The sequence below is a fragment of the Diceros bicornis genome, chromosome 29, assembly GCF_020826845.1.
Source record: "Diceros bicornis minor isolate mBicDic1 chromosome 29, mDicBic1.mat.cur, whole genome shotgun sequence".
NCBI classification, from domain to species: Eukaryota; Metazoa; Chordata; class Mammalia; order Perissodactyla; family Rhinocerotidae; genus Diceros; species Diceros bicornis.
Window position 1 is genome coordinate 36,522,958 of NC_080768.1, and position 14,939 is coordinate 36,537,896.

At 35.2% G+C, this 14,939-nt stretch overlaps 1 protein-coding gene across 4 annotated transcripts in view; it reads left to right on the top strand.

Moving 5' to 3' along the window:
* Positions 1-14,939, top strand: part of LOC131394054 (disintegrin and metalloproteinase domain-containing protein 5-like) — a 601,035-nt gene that overhangs the window by 578,030 nt on the left and 8,066 nt on the right. For all 4 annotated transcript variants that reach the window (XM_058525261.1, XM_058525262.1, XM_058525263.1 and 1 more), the window contains 2 exons: positions 10,956-11,115; positions 12,340-12,390. In XM_058525261.1, coding sequence (XP_058381244.1) covers positions 10,956-11,115; positions 12,340-12,390 — 211 coding nt within the window. The remainder of the gene's footprint in view (positions 1-10,955; positions 11,116-12,339; positions 12,391-14,939) is intronic.

Genomic DNA, 14,939 nt, shown 5'->3' on the forward strand with positions numbered 1-14,939 from the left:
GGGAGAGGCATACTTAGGGTAACCAACTTTTTAGAGAGCTAATGCACAGCAGTATCAGACTGTGTATCAGACCAAAAAAAGGAACATAATAATTTAACGTGTAACATATAATTATACACATGTATTATTTTCACATAAATATATGGAAAATAAATATTTATTTGAAATTATGTATTATTCTGTATTGTTTACTTTTCTGTTACATAAATGCTATTATTTAAGCAAAACAAAAATATTACTAGTTAACAGTGTCAATTGATAGTAGTTCATAGTCAACCAATTAAAAATATATATGAGCAAAAATGTAACAATATTTTATAATATGTTATCTGATACAACAATTTATTTTATCTCTTTTTAAAAACTCTTAACTGCATATTTAAATTTTGCAGGCTATCTTACTATATTTTCTTCTTCTTTTTTTTGTTGAGGTAACATTGGTTTATAACATTATATACATTTCCAGTGTGCATCATTATATTTCGACTTCTGTATACACTACATCGTGTTCACCACCAAAAGTTTATTTCCCCTCGTGACCATACAAATGTCCCCCTTTACCTCTTTCACCCTCCCCCCACCCCCATTCCCCTCTGGTAACCACCAGTCTGTTCTCTGTATCTATGTGTGTATTTATTTTTTATCTTCCACATATGAGTGAAATCATATGATAATTGTCTTTCTCGGTCTGACTTATTTCGCTTAGCATAATACCTTCAAGGTCCATCCATGTTGTTGCAAATGGCAAGGTGTCATCTTTTTTATGACTGGGTAGTATTCCATTGTATATATATGCCACATCTTTATCCATTCATCCTTCAATGGGCAATGAAGTTGTTTCTGTCTTGGCTATTGTAAGTAATGCTGCAGTGAAGATAGGGGTGCATGTATCTTTTCAAATTACTGTTTTCATAATCTTTGGAGGAATACCCAAAAGTGAGATAGCTGGATCATATGATAGTTCTATTTTTAATTTTTGGGGGAATCTCCATACTGTTTTCCATAGTGTCTGCACCAGTTTACATTTGTACCAATGGTGTACAAGTGTTCCCTTTTCTCTACATCCTCACCAACGTTTGTTATTTCTTGCCTTTTTAATAATAGCCATTCTCACGGGCATGAGATGATATGTCATTGTGGTTTAGGTTTGCATTTCCCTAATAATTAGTGATGTTGAACATCTTTTCATCTGCCTGTTGACCATCTGTATATCTTCTTTGGAAAAATGTCTATTCATATCCTTTGCCCAGTTTTTAATCGAGTTGTTTGTTTTTTGTTGTTGAGTTGTATGATTCTTTATATACTTTGGATATTAATCACTTATCAGATATATGATTTGCAAATGTCTTCTCCCAACTGGTAGGTTGTCTTTTCGCTTTGTGGATGGTTTCCTTTGCCATGCAGGAACTATTTAGTTTGATGTACTTCCATTTGTTTATTTTTTCTTTTGTTTACCTTGCCTGAGGAGATATATCCAGAAAGATACTGGTAAGACCAATGTCAAAGACCATACGGCTTATGTTGTCTTCTAGGAGTTTTATAGTTTCGGATCTGACATTCAACTCTTTAATCCATTTTGAATTAATTTTTGCATGTGGTGTAAAACAGTGGTATACTTTCATTCTTTTGCATGTGGCTGTCCAGTTTTCCCAACACCATTTATTGAAGAGATGTTACTCTCTCCATTGTATGTTCTTGGCTCCTTTGTTGAAAATTAGCTGTCCATAAATGTGTAGGTTTATTTCAGGGCTCTCAATTCTGTTCCATTGATCAGTGTATCAGTCCTTCTGCAGTACAATTCTGTTTTTATTACTATAGCTCTGTAGTACATTTTGAAATCAGGGAGTGTGATGCCTCCAGCTTTGTTCTTTGTTCTCATGGTTGCTTTGGCTATTTGGGGTCTTTTCTGTTCCATATAAATTTTAGAATTCTTTATTCTATTTCTATGGCAAATGTTGTTGGGATTTTCATAGGGATTGCATTGAATCTGTAGATTCCTTTAGGTAATATGGACATTTTAACTATGGTAATTCTTCCAGTCCACGGGCATGGAATATCTTTCTATTTCTTTGTATCTTCTTTGATTTCTTTTAACAATATTTCGTAGTTTTCGGTGTACAGATCTTTCACCACCTTGGTTAAATTTATTCCTAGGTGTTTTATTCTTTTTGTTGTGATTGTGATGTGGATTGTTTTCTTGAATTCTCTTTCTGCTAGTTCATTCTTAGTGTATAGAAAGACAACTAATTTTTGTATGTTGATTTTGTACCCTGCAAATTTACTGTATTCGTTTATTGTTTCTAATAGTTTTTTGGTGCATTATTTAGGGTTTTCTAAGTTTAAAATTATGTCATCTGCAAACAGTGAACGTTTTAGTTCTTCTTTTCCAATTTGGATACATTTTCTTTTTCTTTCCTAATTGCTCTGGCTAGGACTTCCAATGCTATGTTGAATAAGAGTGGTGCAAGTGGGCATCCTTGTGTTTTTCCTGTTCCTACAGGGATAGCTTTCAGGTTTTCACCATTGAGTGTGATGTTAGCTGTGGGTTTGTCATATATGGTCTTTATTACCTTGAGGTAGTTTCCTTCTATACCCATTTTATTCAGAGTTTTTACCATAAATCGATGGTGAATCTTGTCAAATGTATTCTCTGCATTTATTGAGATGATCATGTGATTTTCATTCTTCATTTTGTTAATGTAATGTATCATGTTGATTGATTTGTAGATGATGAACCATCCTTGCAACCCTGGAATAAGTCACACATAATCATGGTGTATGATCCTTTTAAAGTATTGTATTCAATTTGCTAATATTTTGTTGAGGATTTTTGCGTCTATGTTCATTAGTGATATTGGCCTGTAATTTTCTTTTTTGTGTTGTTCTTGTCTGGTTTTGGTATCAGGGTAATGTTGGCCTTTTAAAATGAATTAGAGTGCATACCCTCCTCTTCAATTTTTTGGAAGAGTTTGGGAAGGATGGGTAATAAATCCTATTCGAATGTTTGGTAGAATAGACCAGAGCAACCATCTGGTCCTGAACTTTTGTTTTTTGGGAGGTTTTTCATTACTGTTTCAATCTCCTTACTAGTGATTGGTCTATTCTGATTGTCTGTTTCCTCTTGATTTAGTTTTGAGAGGTTGTATGATTCTAAGAATTTATCCATTTCTTCTAGGTAATCCAATTTGTTGGCATATATTTTTTCATAGTATTCTTTTATTTGTATTACACATAAATATTTCTGTGGTATTTCTGTGGTATCCATTGTAAGTTGTCCTCTTTCATTTTTTTTTTTTTTTTTTCGGTGAGAAAGATCAGCCCTGAGCTAACATTGATGCCAATCCTCCTCTTTTTTCTGGGAAGATTGGCCCTGAGCTAACATCTGTGCCCACCTTCCTCTACTTTATATGGGATGCCGCCACAGCATGGCTTGACAAGTGGTGTGTCGGCCCCGTGCCCAGGATCTGAACCTGCAAACCCCAGGCCACTGCAGCGGAGCATGAGCACTTAACTGCTACACCACCAGGCTGGTCCCTCTGAATTTTATTTTTGCCTTCCTTCTACTGACTTTAGGCTATGTTTTTTTCTTATGTTTCTTGTTCCCCTATGTGTAATGTTAGACAGTTTAAGATTTATCTTGTTTCCTGAGGTAGGCCTGTATTGCTATAATCTTCTCTCTTAGTACCACTTTTACTGCATCCCATAGATTTTGGTATATCATGTTTTCATTTTCATTTGTCTCCAGGTATTTTTTGATTTCTCCTTTGATTTCTTCATTTATCCAATAGTTGTTCAGTAGCATGTTTTTAAACTCCACATATTTATTGCTTTTCCAGTTTCTTCTTGTAGTTGATTTCTAGTCTCATACCATTGTGGTCAGAAAAGATGCTTGATATGATTTCAATGTTCTTATATTTATTGAGACTTGTTTTATTTCCAAGCATATGATCTATCCTTTAGAATGTTCCATGTGCGCTTGAGAAGAATGTGGATTCTGCTGCTTGTGGATGGAATATTCTCTACATATATATGAAGTGCGCCTTGCCTAATGTTTCATTTAAGGCCACTGTTTCCGTGTTGACTTTCTGCCTGGATGATATATCCATTGATGTAAGTGGGATATTCAAGTTCCCTATTATTATTGTGTTGCTGTCAATTTCTCCCTTTAGGTCTGTTAATAGTTTCTTTATATATTTTGGTGTTCCTATGTTAGGTGCATATATGTTAATAAATGTTACGTCTTCATGATGGAATGTCTCCTTTATTATTATATAATGTCTATCTTTGTCACTTGTTATCTTTTTTTTTTGGAGAGGAAGATTGGCCCTGAGCTAACATATGTGCCCTTCCTCTGTTTTGTATGTGGGACGCCACCACAGCATGGCTTGATGAGTGGTGTATAGGTCAACCTGCGAACTCCTGGCCACTGAAGTGGAGCATGTGAATTTAACCACTATGCCACCAGGCTGGCCCCAATCACTTTTTATCTTTTTTGGCTTGAAGTCTATTTTGTCTGATATAAGTATGGCTGCATCTGCTTTCTTTTGGTTGCCGCTTTCTCAGAGTTTCATATTCCATCCCTTCACTTTGAGCCTGTGTTTGTCTTTAGAGCTGAGGTGGATCTCCTGGAGGCAGCATATTATTGGGTCTTGCTTTTTAATCCATGTAACCATTCTGTCTTTTGATTGGTGATATCAATCCATTTACATTTAGGGTGATTATTAATATATAAGGACTTAATACTGCCATTTTACCTTTTGTTTTCTCGTTTCTCAATATTTTCATTACTTTATTTCTTCTTTGTGTTTCTGTATGCCATTTAAGTTTGGTGGCTTTTTTGTGATTTTTTTTCTCAGTTTCCTCTTTTTTTATATTTTATGTCTCTGTTCTGAACTTTTGTCTTGTGGTTACTGTGAGGTTTGTATAAAAGGTCTCCTAGGTAAGGTAGTTATTTTTTCTGCTGATAGCATCTATTCTTCATTTGCCAGTACTGGTTGCATCATTTTCCACTTCCTCCTCTGTGTTTTTGTTGTCACCAATTTTCCCTCTTTATGTTGTGAATTCATTACCAAACTGAAGTGGTTATAGTTACTTTTAATGCTTCCTTTACTTTTAACCTTTATGTTATAATTAAGTGTTTATTAGCCTATTCCGATATAGAGTTGCAATTTTCTGATTCTTTCTCTCTGTTACCTTGCTGAAAGCTTTGTATATGTTTGCCTTTTCATTTTGGGTAGGAGAACTCCTTCAACATTTCTTGCAGGGCATGTATAGTGGCAATGAACTCCCTCAGCTTTTGTTTGTCTTAGGAAACCTTTATTTCTCCTTCATATCTGAAGGATAACTTTGATGGATAGAATATTCTTGGCTGACAGTTTTTATCTTTCAATATTTTGAATATATCAACCCCCTCTCTCTGACCTATAGAGATTCTGCTGAGAAATCTACTGATAACCTAATGGGAATTCCCTTGTAGGTTATTGTTTTTTTTTCCCCTGGCTGCCTTTAATATTCTTTCTTTGTCATCAACTTTTGACAGTTTATTATCCTGTATCTTGGAGAAGGTCTTTTTGTATTGAGATAGAAATATAGCACTAGTTTTTGGTTTCTCTTACCTGAACACCTCTGGCTATATTTGAGGGTTGGTACTTTCCACCCTCCAACACATCTGTTAGGGGTATCACCAGTAGTCTCATCATTGCTGCCTTTGTCTTTGGGGGTCACTGATGCCTTATGGTTGCTGATATTGCTACAGTTGCTGATTTTACTGCTGAGGGTACAGAGAGGGCTCACACCTCTGCCACATCTGGGATCACCTGCATCGGAAGCTCCACTACTGTAGTGTGAGGAGGAGGAGGATGGGAAGGGAACTGGGTTTGCAAATATTTTCTTCCATCCAGTAGGTTGTCTTTTTTTGTTGTTGATGGTTTACTTTGCTGTGTAGAAGCCCTGTAGTTTGAATGTAGTCCCATTTATTTTTTCTTTTGTTGCCATTGCTTTTCATGTTTGATTCAAAAATGATCACCAAGATCAATGTCAAGGAGCTTACCACCTATGTTTTCTTCTAGGAGCTTTATGGTCCCAAGTCTTACGTTCAAGTCTTTAATTCATATTGAGTTAATTTTTGTGTATGGTGTAAGATAGTGGTCCAGTTTCATTCTTTTGCTTGTGGTTGTCCAGTTTTCCCAGCACCATTTATTGAAGAGATGGTCCTTTCCCCATTGTATATTCTTGGCTCCTTCATCATAAACTAATTGGCCATATATGTGTGGGTTTATTTCTGGGTATAAATTATTTTTGGTGTGTTGTGCCATATGCTCTGTTTTGGTTATTTACATCCCAATCCAGTTGTATGTGTCCTTCCATCTGTTGGTAAAAACAGTCATTTTGCCTTTTTGTTCAGTGATGTCTGGGTCGTGTTGGTGTCAGTATTTTAATCATTCTGATTTTCATTATTTGAGCTTTTATAAACCAAGATTACAATATTGACAATATGAAAAAATTAAATTAGCACTATCTTTACACCAAACACGACAGTTAATCTCCAGACTAAGTCAAAGATGGACTATTAACACTAATGATTTCAACACCTTTAGCTTGCACACTTAAGTCACATCATTCTGAGTGAACCACAAATCACAATTGTGAACATCAGCAGTCAGAGTTAAAAACATTGGCAACAACTACAGATAATCTATGCTGTATTCATTTGACACCAAAATAATGCTGCTTTTAGTCCTTGCTTTTGTTAGCTTCAATATGGATTTTATTCTTCTCCTCCAGCCTTCCAAACCAGTTGCCAAAACTCAGAAAATTTCCCGTCCCGGTAATGGATTCCTCAGTATGTGAGATTTTCGTATGACCCCAGGACAGTCCCAGGTGAACCTTCATAGGTTGGTTACCCTAGGTCCAAATGACAGTAGGATGACAGCACCTGAGCTGGGGATCAGAGGAAACCTTCCAATGCAACTAGTTTTCTTTAGTCAGCTTCCGTAGGCTCTGTCTTCCTCAGCTGTATTCTGGGGCCTGTAGGCCTACCCTGAAAGCACTGGGCTGATGTGCCATCTGGCTGCATGTTCTGTCCCAAAATGGTCCCTTCTGGTGCCCTGGACTCGGTCAAGGAAGCCCTGGGCTTCCCTTGATGAGCCCTGGGCTCAATGTGGGAGAAGCCCTTGTGATGCTGAATGCGTTTTGGAGGCATAAAGAGTTTGAGAGGCAAGGTGGTCCCAGGGAGTCCAGGTTTGTTTTATATTCTTGTTCTATTTATTTTGAATATCACTAACTTATGTTAACAGAATATGATCTGGAAAAACCTCAAATTATAGAATTTATGATGGCCTTATTTGTTGCCAGTACATTACAACTTTTGTTAACTTTCTTGGATATTTTCAAATAATGTATAATCTGTTTTTACAGTATATATATATATATATAGCTCTAACTACATAAACAAACATATATGCATAATTGAATGTATACATATATATGTGTGTGTGTATGTTTGTTTGTGAGTTACCTATTTGAATTAGCATATTCTAGAATATAAATCCTCATATATTTTTGTCTACTTGATACCTAAAGAGTATATTTTAATCTCATAATTTTTTTCAATAATTTTGATGTAATCCTAACCCCAGAAATTACCACTAATACTATATATTATTCCTGATTTTCAGTCAGTATTATCAACCTTTTTAATCTGTGACAAGCTAATAGTGAAAAAAAATTCCACTTGCATTTCTTCAATTTCATGAGGCTTCCTATTTACCTTATGGTTGCAGGAAATTTATAATTCTTCTGTGTATTGCTGTTTCATCATGCTTAGCAATCTATTCTGCTAATATTTTTGATCTTTTATAACACAACACATATTTACATATGTATGTTTAATTGTAAAATACGCAGAACATAAAATTTACCTTTTTAACTATTTTTTACGTGTACAATTCAGTGGCATTAAGTACATTGTTGTACATTGTTGTGCAACCACCATCCATCTCCAGAGCTCTTTTCATCTTGAAAATCTGAAACTCTGTATCTGTTAAACAATATCTCCTCATTCCCCTTTCCCCCAATCCCCGTCTACTACCATTCTACTTTCTGTCTTTATGAATTTGCCTGCTCCAGATACCTCCTATAAATGGAATCATACAGTATTTGTCCTTTTGTGTCTAGCTTCTTTCACTTGATGTAATGTCTTTAAAGGTCATCCATGTTGCAGCATGTGACAAAATTTCATTCCTTCTTAAGGCTGAATAATATTCCATTGCATGTATATATCACATTTTGTTTATCCATTCATGTGTTGATGGACACTTGGGTTGCTTCCAAGTTTTAGCTATTGTGAGTAATGCTGCTGTGAACATGGGTGCACAAATATCAGTTTGAGTCCATGCTTTCAATTGTTTTGGGTATATACCTAGACGTGGAATTACTGGATAATATGGTAATTATATGTTTAATTTTTTGAGGAACCACCATACTGTTTTCCATAGAGGATGCATCGTTTTACATTCCCACCAGCAATGCACAAGGGATTTCTCTACATCCTCATCAACACTTGTTATTTTATTTTATTTTTTAGAGTAGCCATCCTAATGGGTGTAAAGTGATAACTCATTGTGGTTTGGTCTCTGTAGAGGTATTGCAGGATCTATAGATCAGAAATTACTCTTTTCCTTTTCAGAATGTTATTGTTTTGTTGAAAATTCATATCAGAAGATCTTTCTGTCATTGTATTTTTAATTTGCTACCTTTTACATATAGGAAGCCTACTGATTTTTGTGCATACATTTTGTCGATGGACTATCACTATTTTCAAAAGTCTTTTCGTTGATTTTTGGGGCAGTTGATGTTTTTTAAATGATGTAACTGCAATTAATAATAATTTTGCCATATCTTTTTAATAATAATAATTTCCCTCTCTTTCCTCTTCTTTAGTTAATGTCCCTCCCCCATCTCGTAATTGTGTTAGATAATCCATTCAGAATAAAAAGAACTAATCATGAGAGAGGTTATTACTTTACACCAAGGAAAACCTCTAATATTTTATCATGAAAAGCTTGCTGCTTTTGATTCGTTATGTTTATCTTGTTTAGAAAATATTTATCTCTTCCAATTTTATTTAAAATCAGGAATGTCTTTTTGGTTTTATTAAATATGTGGATCGTATCTGTTGAACTGATCATATTGTTTCTTATATCACCTTTAAAGATTTTTTTAATACTAAACCTCTTGTGTTGTAGCCTGAAGTTTTTTAGACTATTAGGTAGTGAATGTTGCTGGGAAGGAAAGTTTTAACAGGAGTTCCACCACTATTTCTCCCTTCAAGGGATGCCCTGGGGAAAAAATGACCTCATGTATTCTTTCATGAAAACACACTGTATTAGTCTGCTTGGGCTGCATAACAAAATACCACAGAGTGGATGTCTTAAACGGTAGAAATTTGTTTTCTCACAGTTGTAGAGCCGAGAAACCCATTATCAAGTTGCTGGCAAATTGGGTTCTGTTGAAAGCTCTCTTCCTGGCTTGCAGATGGCCTTTCCTCTGTGTGTGTGAAGACAGAGAACTCTCTGGTCTCTCCTCCTCCTCTTTTAAGAAGATAAGTTTCATCAGATCCCACCATTAAAACCTTACTTAACCCTAATTATCTCCCCAAAGCCTCATCTCCAAATACCATCACATTGGGGGTTAGGGCTTTGAATTTTGGGGGAATGCAATTCAATCCATAACATTCCATCCTATGACCACCTCAAATTTATGTCCTCCTGGTATGCAAAATACATTCATCTCATCTCAACAGCTCCAAAAGTCTTACCCATTTCAGCGCCAATTCCAAACACAAAGTTTCATCTAAGTGTCGCCTAAATCAGGTATGGATGAGACGTGAAGTATGATTCATCCTGAGGCAAAGTTCCTCTCCAAGTGTGAACCTGTGAAATCAGAAGAGCTATGTGCTTCTAAAAAACAGTCGTGAGACAGGTGTAGGATAGACATTTGCATTCCAAAAGAGAGAAATTGGGAAGAAGGAAGAGGCGACAGATCCTAGTAAATACAACACCTAGCTTGCAAATTGCATTAGATTTTAAGGTTTGAGAGTAATCCTCTTGGCTTTATGTTCTGTCCCCCAGACCCATGGAGGACAGCATCACCCCACAGCCCTAGGTAACATCTACCCCACCCCTTTGGCTCTGGGTAGAGACCTTGCCCATACAACTCTTTGCAGCAGCTCCATCCCTGAGGCCCTGGGCTGGGGCAGCCTGGCTAGCAGAAACCAAGGAGAAGGCCTCACCCTCTGAAACCAAGAGGGAGACAGTCCCTAGGCCTGTGATGGGAGAGGAAGCCCTGATGATCTGTGAATCAACCTCAGGGATCATTCTCTTTCATTTTTCTTTTCTTCTTTTTTTAAGGAAGATTGGCCCTCAGCTAACATCTGTTGCCAATCTTCCTCCTTTTTTCCTTTTTTTCTCCCCAAAGCCCCAGTACATATTCGTATGTCATAGTTGTACATCCTTCCAGTACTTCTATGTGGGATGCCACCTCAGCACGGCTTGATGAATGGTGCATAGGTCCACTTCCCAGATTTAATTCTGGTGTATAGGTACAATCCCAATACTCTTTGTCATACACATGTTTGAGCTTTGGAGCAGCTGTATCAGAAAGGAATTGAAAAAATGTTTGCAAGTATTAAACATGCGCTTCATGAAAGAACATTACCTTCGACCAAAGAAATCACCATGTGGTGGAAGGTTGAAAGCTCAAAAACATCAGTAAAGCACTAGTAACAGCCCATTTTATATGTTAATTTAGTTTTTTGGGGATTTTATTATATTCATAATTTATATTGATGAAATGTTTAGTGTTTGGGAGTAGTGTTGGTAATGATATCCTCTCCACCTGTTCATTTGGTTAGTAAAGTCTCTGACATAATTTGAAATGGATATTTTTCCTTCTAGCTAAAAGTTACTTGGAGGAAACATCTCCCACTCTTCCAAAACACCGATTTCAACTCATTTTCTACATTTCTGTACCTGTGCTCATCATTACTGCTGCTCTTTTAGTAAAGTGGAAGAAAATAAAAGAGCAATGCTACAGAGGGGAAACTGAAACTGAGAGGTATATATATATTTACTCTTATTAAGTAACTCAAGAAAATAAAAGTATTCATGTTCATCAGGAATAATCTAAGACTGTAGGTAATGCAAGATGAGGAGAGGCCCAGAGATACATTTCAAACCAGTTTGGTGTCTTTCATGTTTTTTCTCATTTTACTCATTACTAAAACTATTCATTTTACCACCAGTATCACTTTAGGAGGAGAAATGGGGGCAAGGCTGTTGTGGCGGTTTATTCAGCTCTTTGTCCACGGACTCTGTCTAAATAGTCATATTGTCCTGTGCTTCATGAGAATAGGTAATACTGCATTTCAAGGGAACTTTCAAAAAATATTTTTTTTAGATAGTGATTTTCAGGCCAGTGGTAAACAATGTTATTAGAACACCTGTTTCAACTAGAGATAATATCTATGAACCTGCTCCATAATATTTATTTTCCTAAATATTGAAACCGCTAATTTGTAAAGTCATTTTATTAGCTAGAAATTACATGTGTAGTTCATTATATCAGGTCAGGAGATGGGAGACAGCATCATGAAATGAGGAGAAAATTACATTTAGCCTCAGAAAAGTTGGTTTTAACTCCTAAATCTTGCATGTAAAAACTATGATATCTTAAGCATGTGATTTAATCTTTATATTCTTAAAATTATTCTCTATAACTCTATAAAATCGGAGATAATAGTTTTCCAATATATCATAAATTTTTTGGTAGACCAAATTAATAAGTGAACACAATATTATCTGTAATCAGTTACACAAATATTTAAACATCATTATTGAGCCCCTTATTCATAGTTTACTGTATTTTTCCACAGAAGAATTTACCTCTAGCTTTACCTTCCAAGAACTGATAGGAAGCGAAGACATGAGTATGTGTTATAAGAGGAAGAAAAAAATATATAGAAAAATTAATTTAAATTTTTGACTGCTGCTTTGTGGTTTTGGCTTAATTTGACTGAGGAGTTAGAGATATCCAAGAATCAGGGAGCCTGTCTGTACAAATGTGGGCTTAGGACATAAATACTTGAATAAATGTAAAATGAGGATGAGAGGAGTTAATCAACAAAGCAAGGTGGTGTTTTCTTTTATTTTTTTGGAAGGAGACATTTCATTTAATGAATCACTGTGTTTCTTTGAAGAGCATTCTTCATTCAAATAGTCACTTAATTGTTCAAGATTTTAAAATTTCTCCACTTTAAAATAAATTTTATCAATTTTATAGATCTGTGTCAGAAGAAAGCAGCAGTAGCAGCAAGTCATCCTCCAGTGAAAGGTGAGTGTAGAACAATGTGATTAATCATTATGCGTTGTATATTTTAATTATTGTAGCTCTTAAGAATTATTAATTTGAAACCAAAACACTTGTTCCAAATATTCTTTATGGTTCTTATTGTAGATTTTTTTATAATACTAACCAATAAAACTTGGTTTCATGATATCTCAACCTCTCCTCTCTGATCTAAACTGAAGCAGTGATTTTTGTGTACCCACACTAACATCTATGAGCACATAAATCGTGGCTTTTCTTTTTTTTGAGCATTGGTAAGGAGCACTTATATCTTGATGACATTTTACTGCCACATAAGAAGAGGACTGATATAAGGGATGCCATATGTGCTTATAGTTATACTATTATCTCAGAAAAAATTACAATTAACAAGATAGAACCTTGGAGTTTTCATTCATTTCACTGTCTTAGTTCATCTGGGAAAGTAAATTTAGAGATAAGACTATGGAATAATCAGACACAACATTTTATAAAATTAGATATTCCCCCTTTATTATCAGTATATAAAATTTTCCCTTACCAAATGATGGATAGAATATAAAAGGAGAGAATATTCATATAGCATCCAAAATTATTTTTCAAGTTCTCTTTTCGTCTTTGCCATTCAAAGTTGCACACTGACTATGATATTCATGTAACGATTGTTGAGATACATATCTGAACTGAGGGAATTCTTAATTTTAAGAGAAACATTATTAAGTATGGATAGTCACCATCCTAACCTGATTGTCAAGGCAGACTGTTTTAGGTTCTAGAAAAATTAGGGGTATCTTTACTCTCCAGGCAAGACTATACTTTAATCCTTTTAATCACAATGAAATGCATATTACAGGACAGAGAACAGTCAAATATGTTTTTTGCCATTATAATCTCTATCAAAAAGAAGAACTAATTGCCCTCAAAGACAGTGAATGGAAAGAAATAATTAAATAAAGAGCAGAAATAAATGAAAAGGAAAATAGCAGAAAAAAATCAGCAAAGACAAAAGCTGATTCTTTGTAAAGATTAATGTAATTGATGAAAATGAGCCAATAGTTCAAAATAAAAAGAGAAAGAATGTAAATGACCAATATCAGGTAAGAAAATTGCATATTTTTGATCTTTTGGGCATTAGAAGATGAGAGGATACTAGTAACAACTTAAAATCAATAAATTTAAATTTTTATGTGGAATACATATATTCATCCAAAAATGTATCTTTCCCAAAATAGAATAGAGAAAAATTGAAAATATGAATATGCCTATATCCTTTAAAGTTCTGGCAACTATAATTTAAAACTTTCTCACAAAGTTGATACTTGGGCATACTCTTTTCATGGCATGCATCAGGAACATCAGAGCCAAGTCAAATTAAGCCAAGACTTGCTCAATCACATCATCTTATATTGCACCGGACGAACAAGTCACAATACCAAACTCAACATCAGTGAGGGGATGTGTGTTATATGCTCCACCCACTCTAATAGGAGGTACTAAAAAGTTACTTGGCAAAAAACATGGATGAATAATCATATACCAGGAAAAGAGTAAAGAACTGGAAGCAATAATTCAAACTATTACATCCTCCAAATAGTTAAGGAAGAAGTAATACCAACCTTACCCATACTCATCTGGAGAATATAAAAAGAAAAAGCATTTCCCAAGTTTTTCCATGAGGTCAGCCTAATTTTAATACCAAAACTTGACAAAGGCACTACTAGAAAGGAAAATTATAGATCAGTTTCTAATTAGAGATGCACCAATTCTAAACAAAACATTTCCAAGTAAATCCAGTTAATATTGTAAAGGATAATATATCATAGCCATGGAGGGAAAGGATGATCTAGGAATTAAAGGTTGATTTAAAGTTAGAAAGCGACTATAGTGTAATTCACAATATTAAGAGAAACTAGAAGGAAAAAAATATGATCATTTGTATAGAGGAAGAAAAATTTCCTTTCACTCTAAACATTCCCAGTTAACTAGTGATAAAAGGAAGCTGTTTCAGTGTGATAAAGGGAATCTGAAAAAAAAAGAATACAGCAAACAGTATAGCTAAGGGTGAGGGGCCAGCCTGGTGGTGTAGCGGTTAAGTTCGCACACTCCGCCTCTGTGGCCCGGGGTTCGCCGGTTCGGGTCTTGGGGGCAAACCTACTCACCACTTGTCAAGCTATGCTGAGGTGGCATCCCACATAGAGGAACTGGAAGGACCTACAACTAGGATATATAACTATATATTGGGGCTTTGGGGAGAAAAAAAAGAAAAAAAGAGAAAGATGGGCAACAGATGTTAGCTCAGGGCAAATCTTTCTCAAAAAAAAAAAAAAAATCCAAAAAAAATAAAACACAAACATAAAAAAAATTGTAGTTAATGGTGAAATGGTGAACAATTCCTCCTTGAGATCAAGAGAATGTCCGCTATGAGCTTTTCTTTTCAACATTTTATGTGTGATCCTTGCCAGTAAAATAAGGTAAGGAAAAAAAAATTAGAAAGATTGAAAATGAAGATGAAATACTGTCATTGTTTGCAGATGATATGTCTGCCTACATAGAAA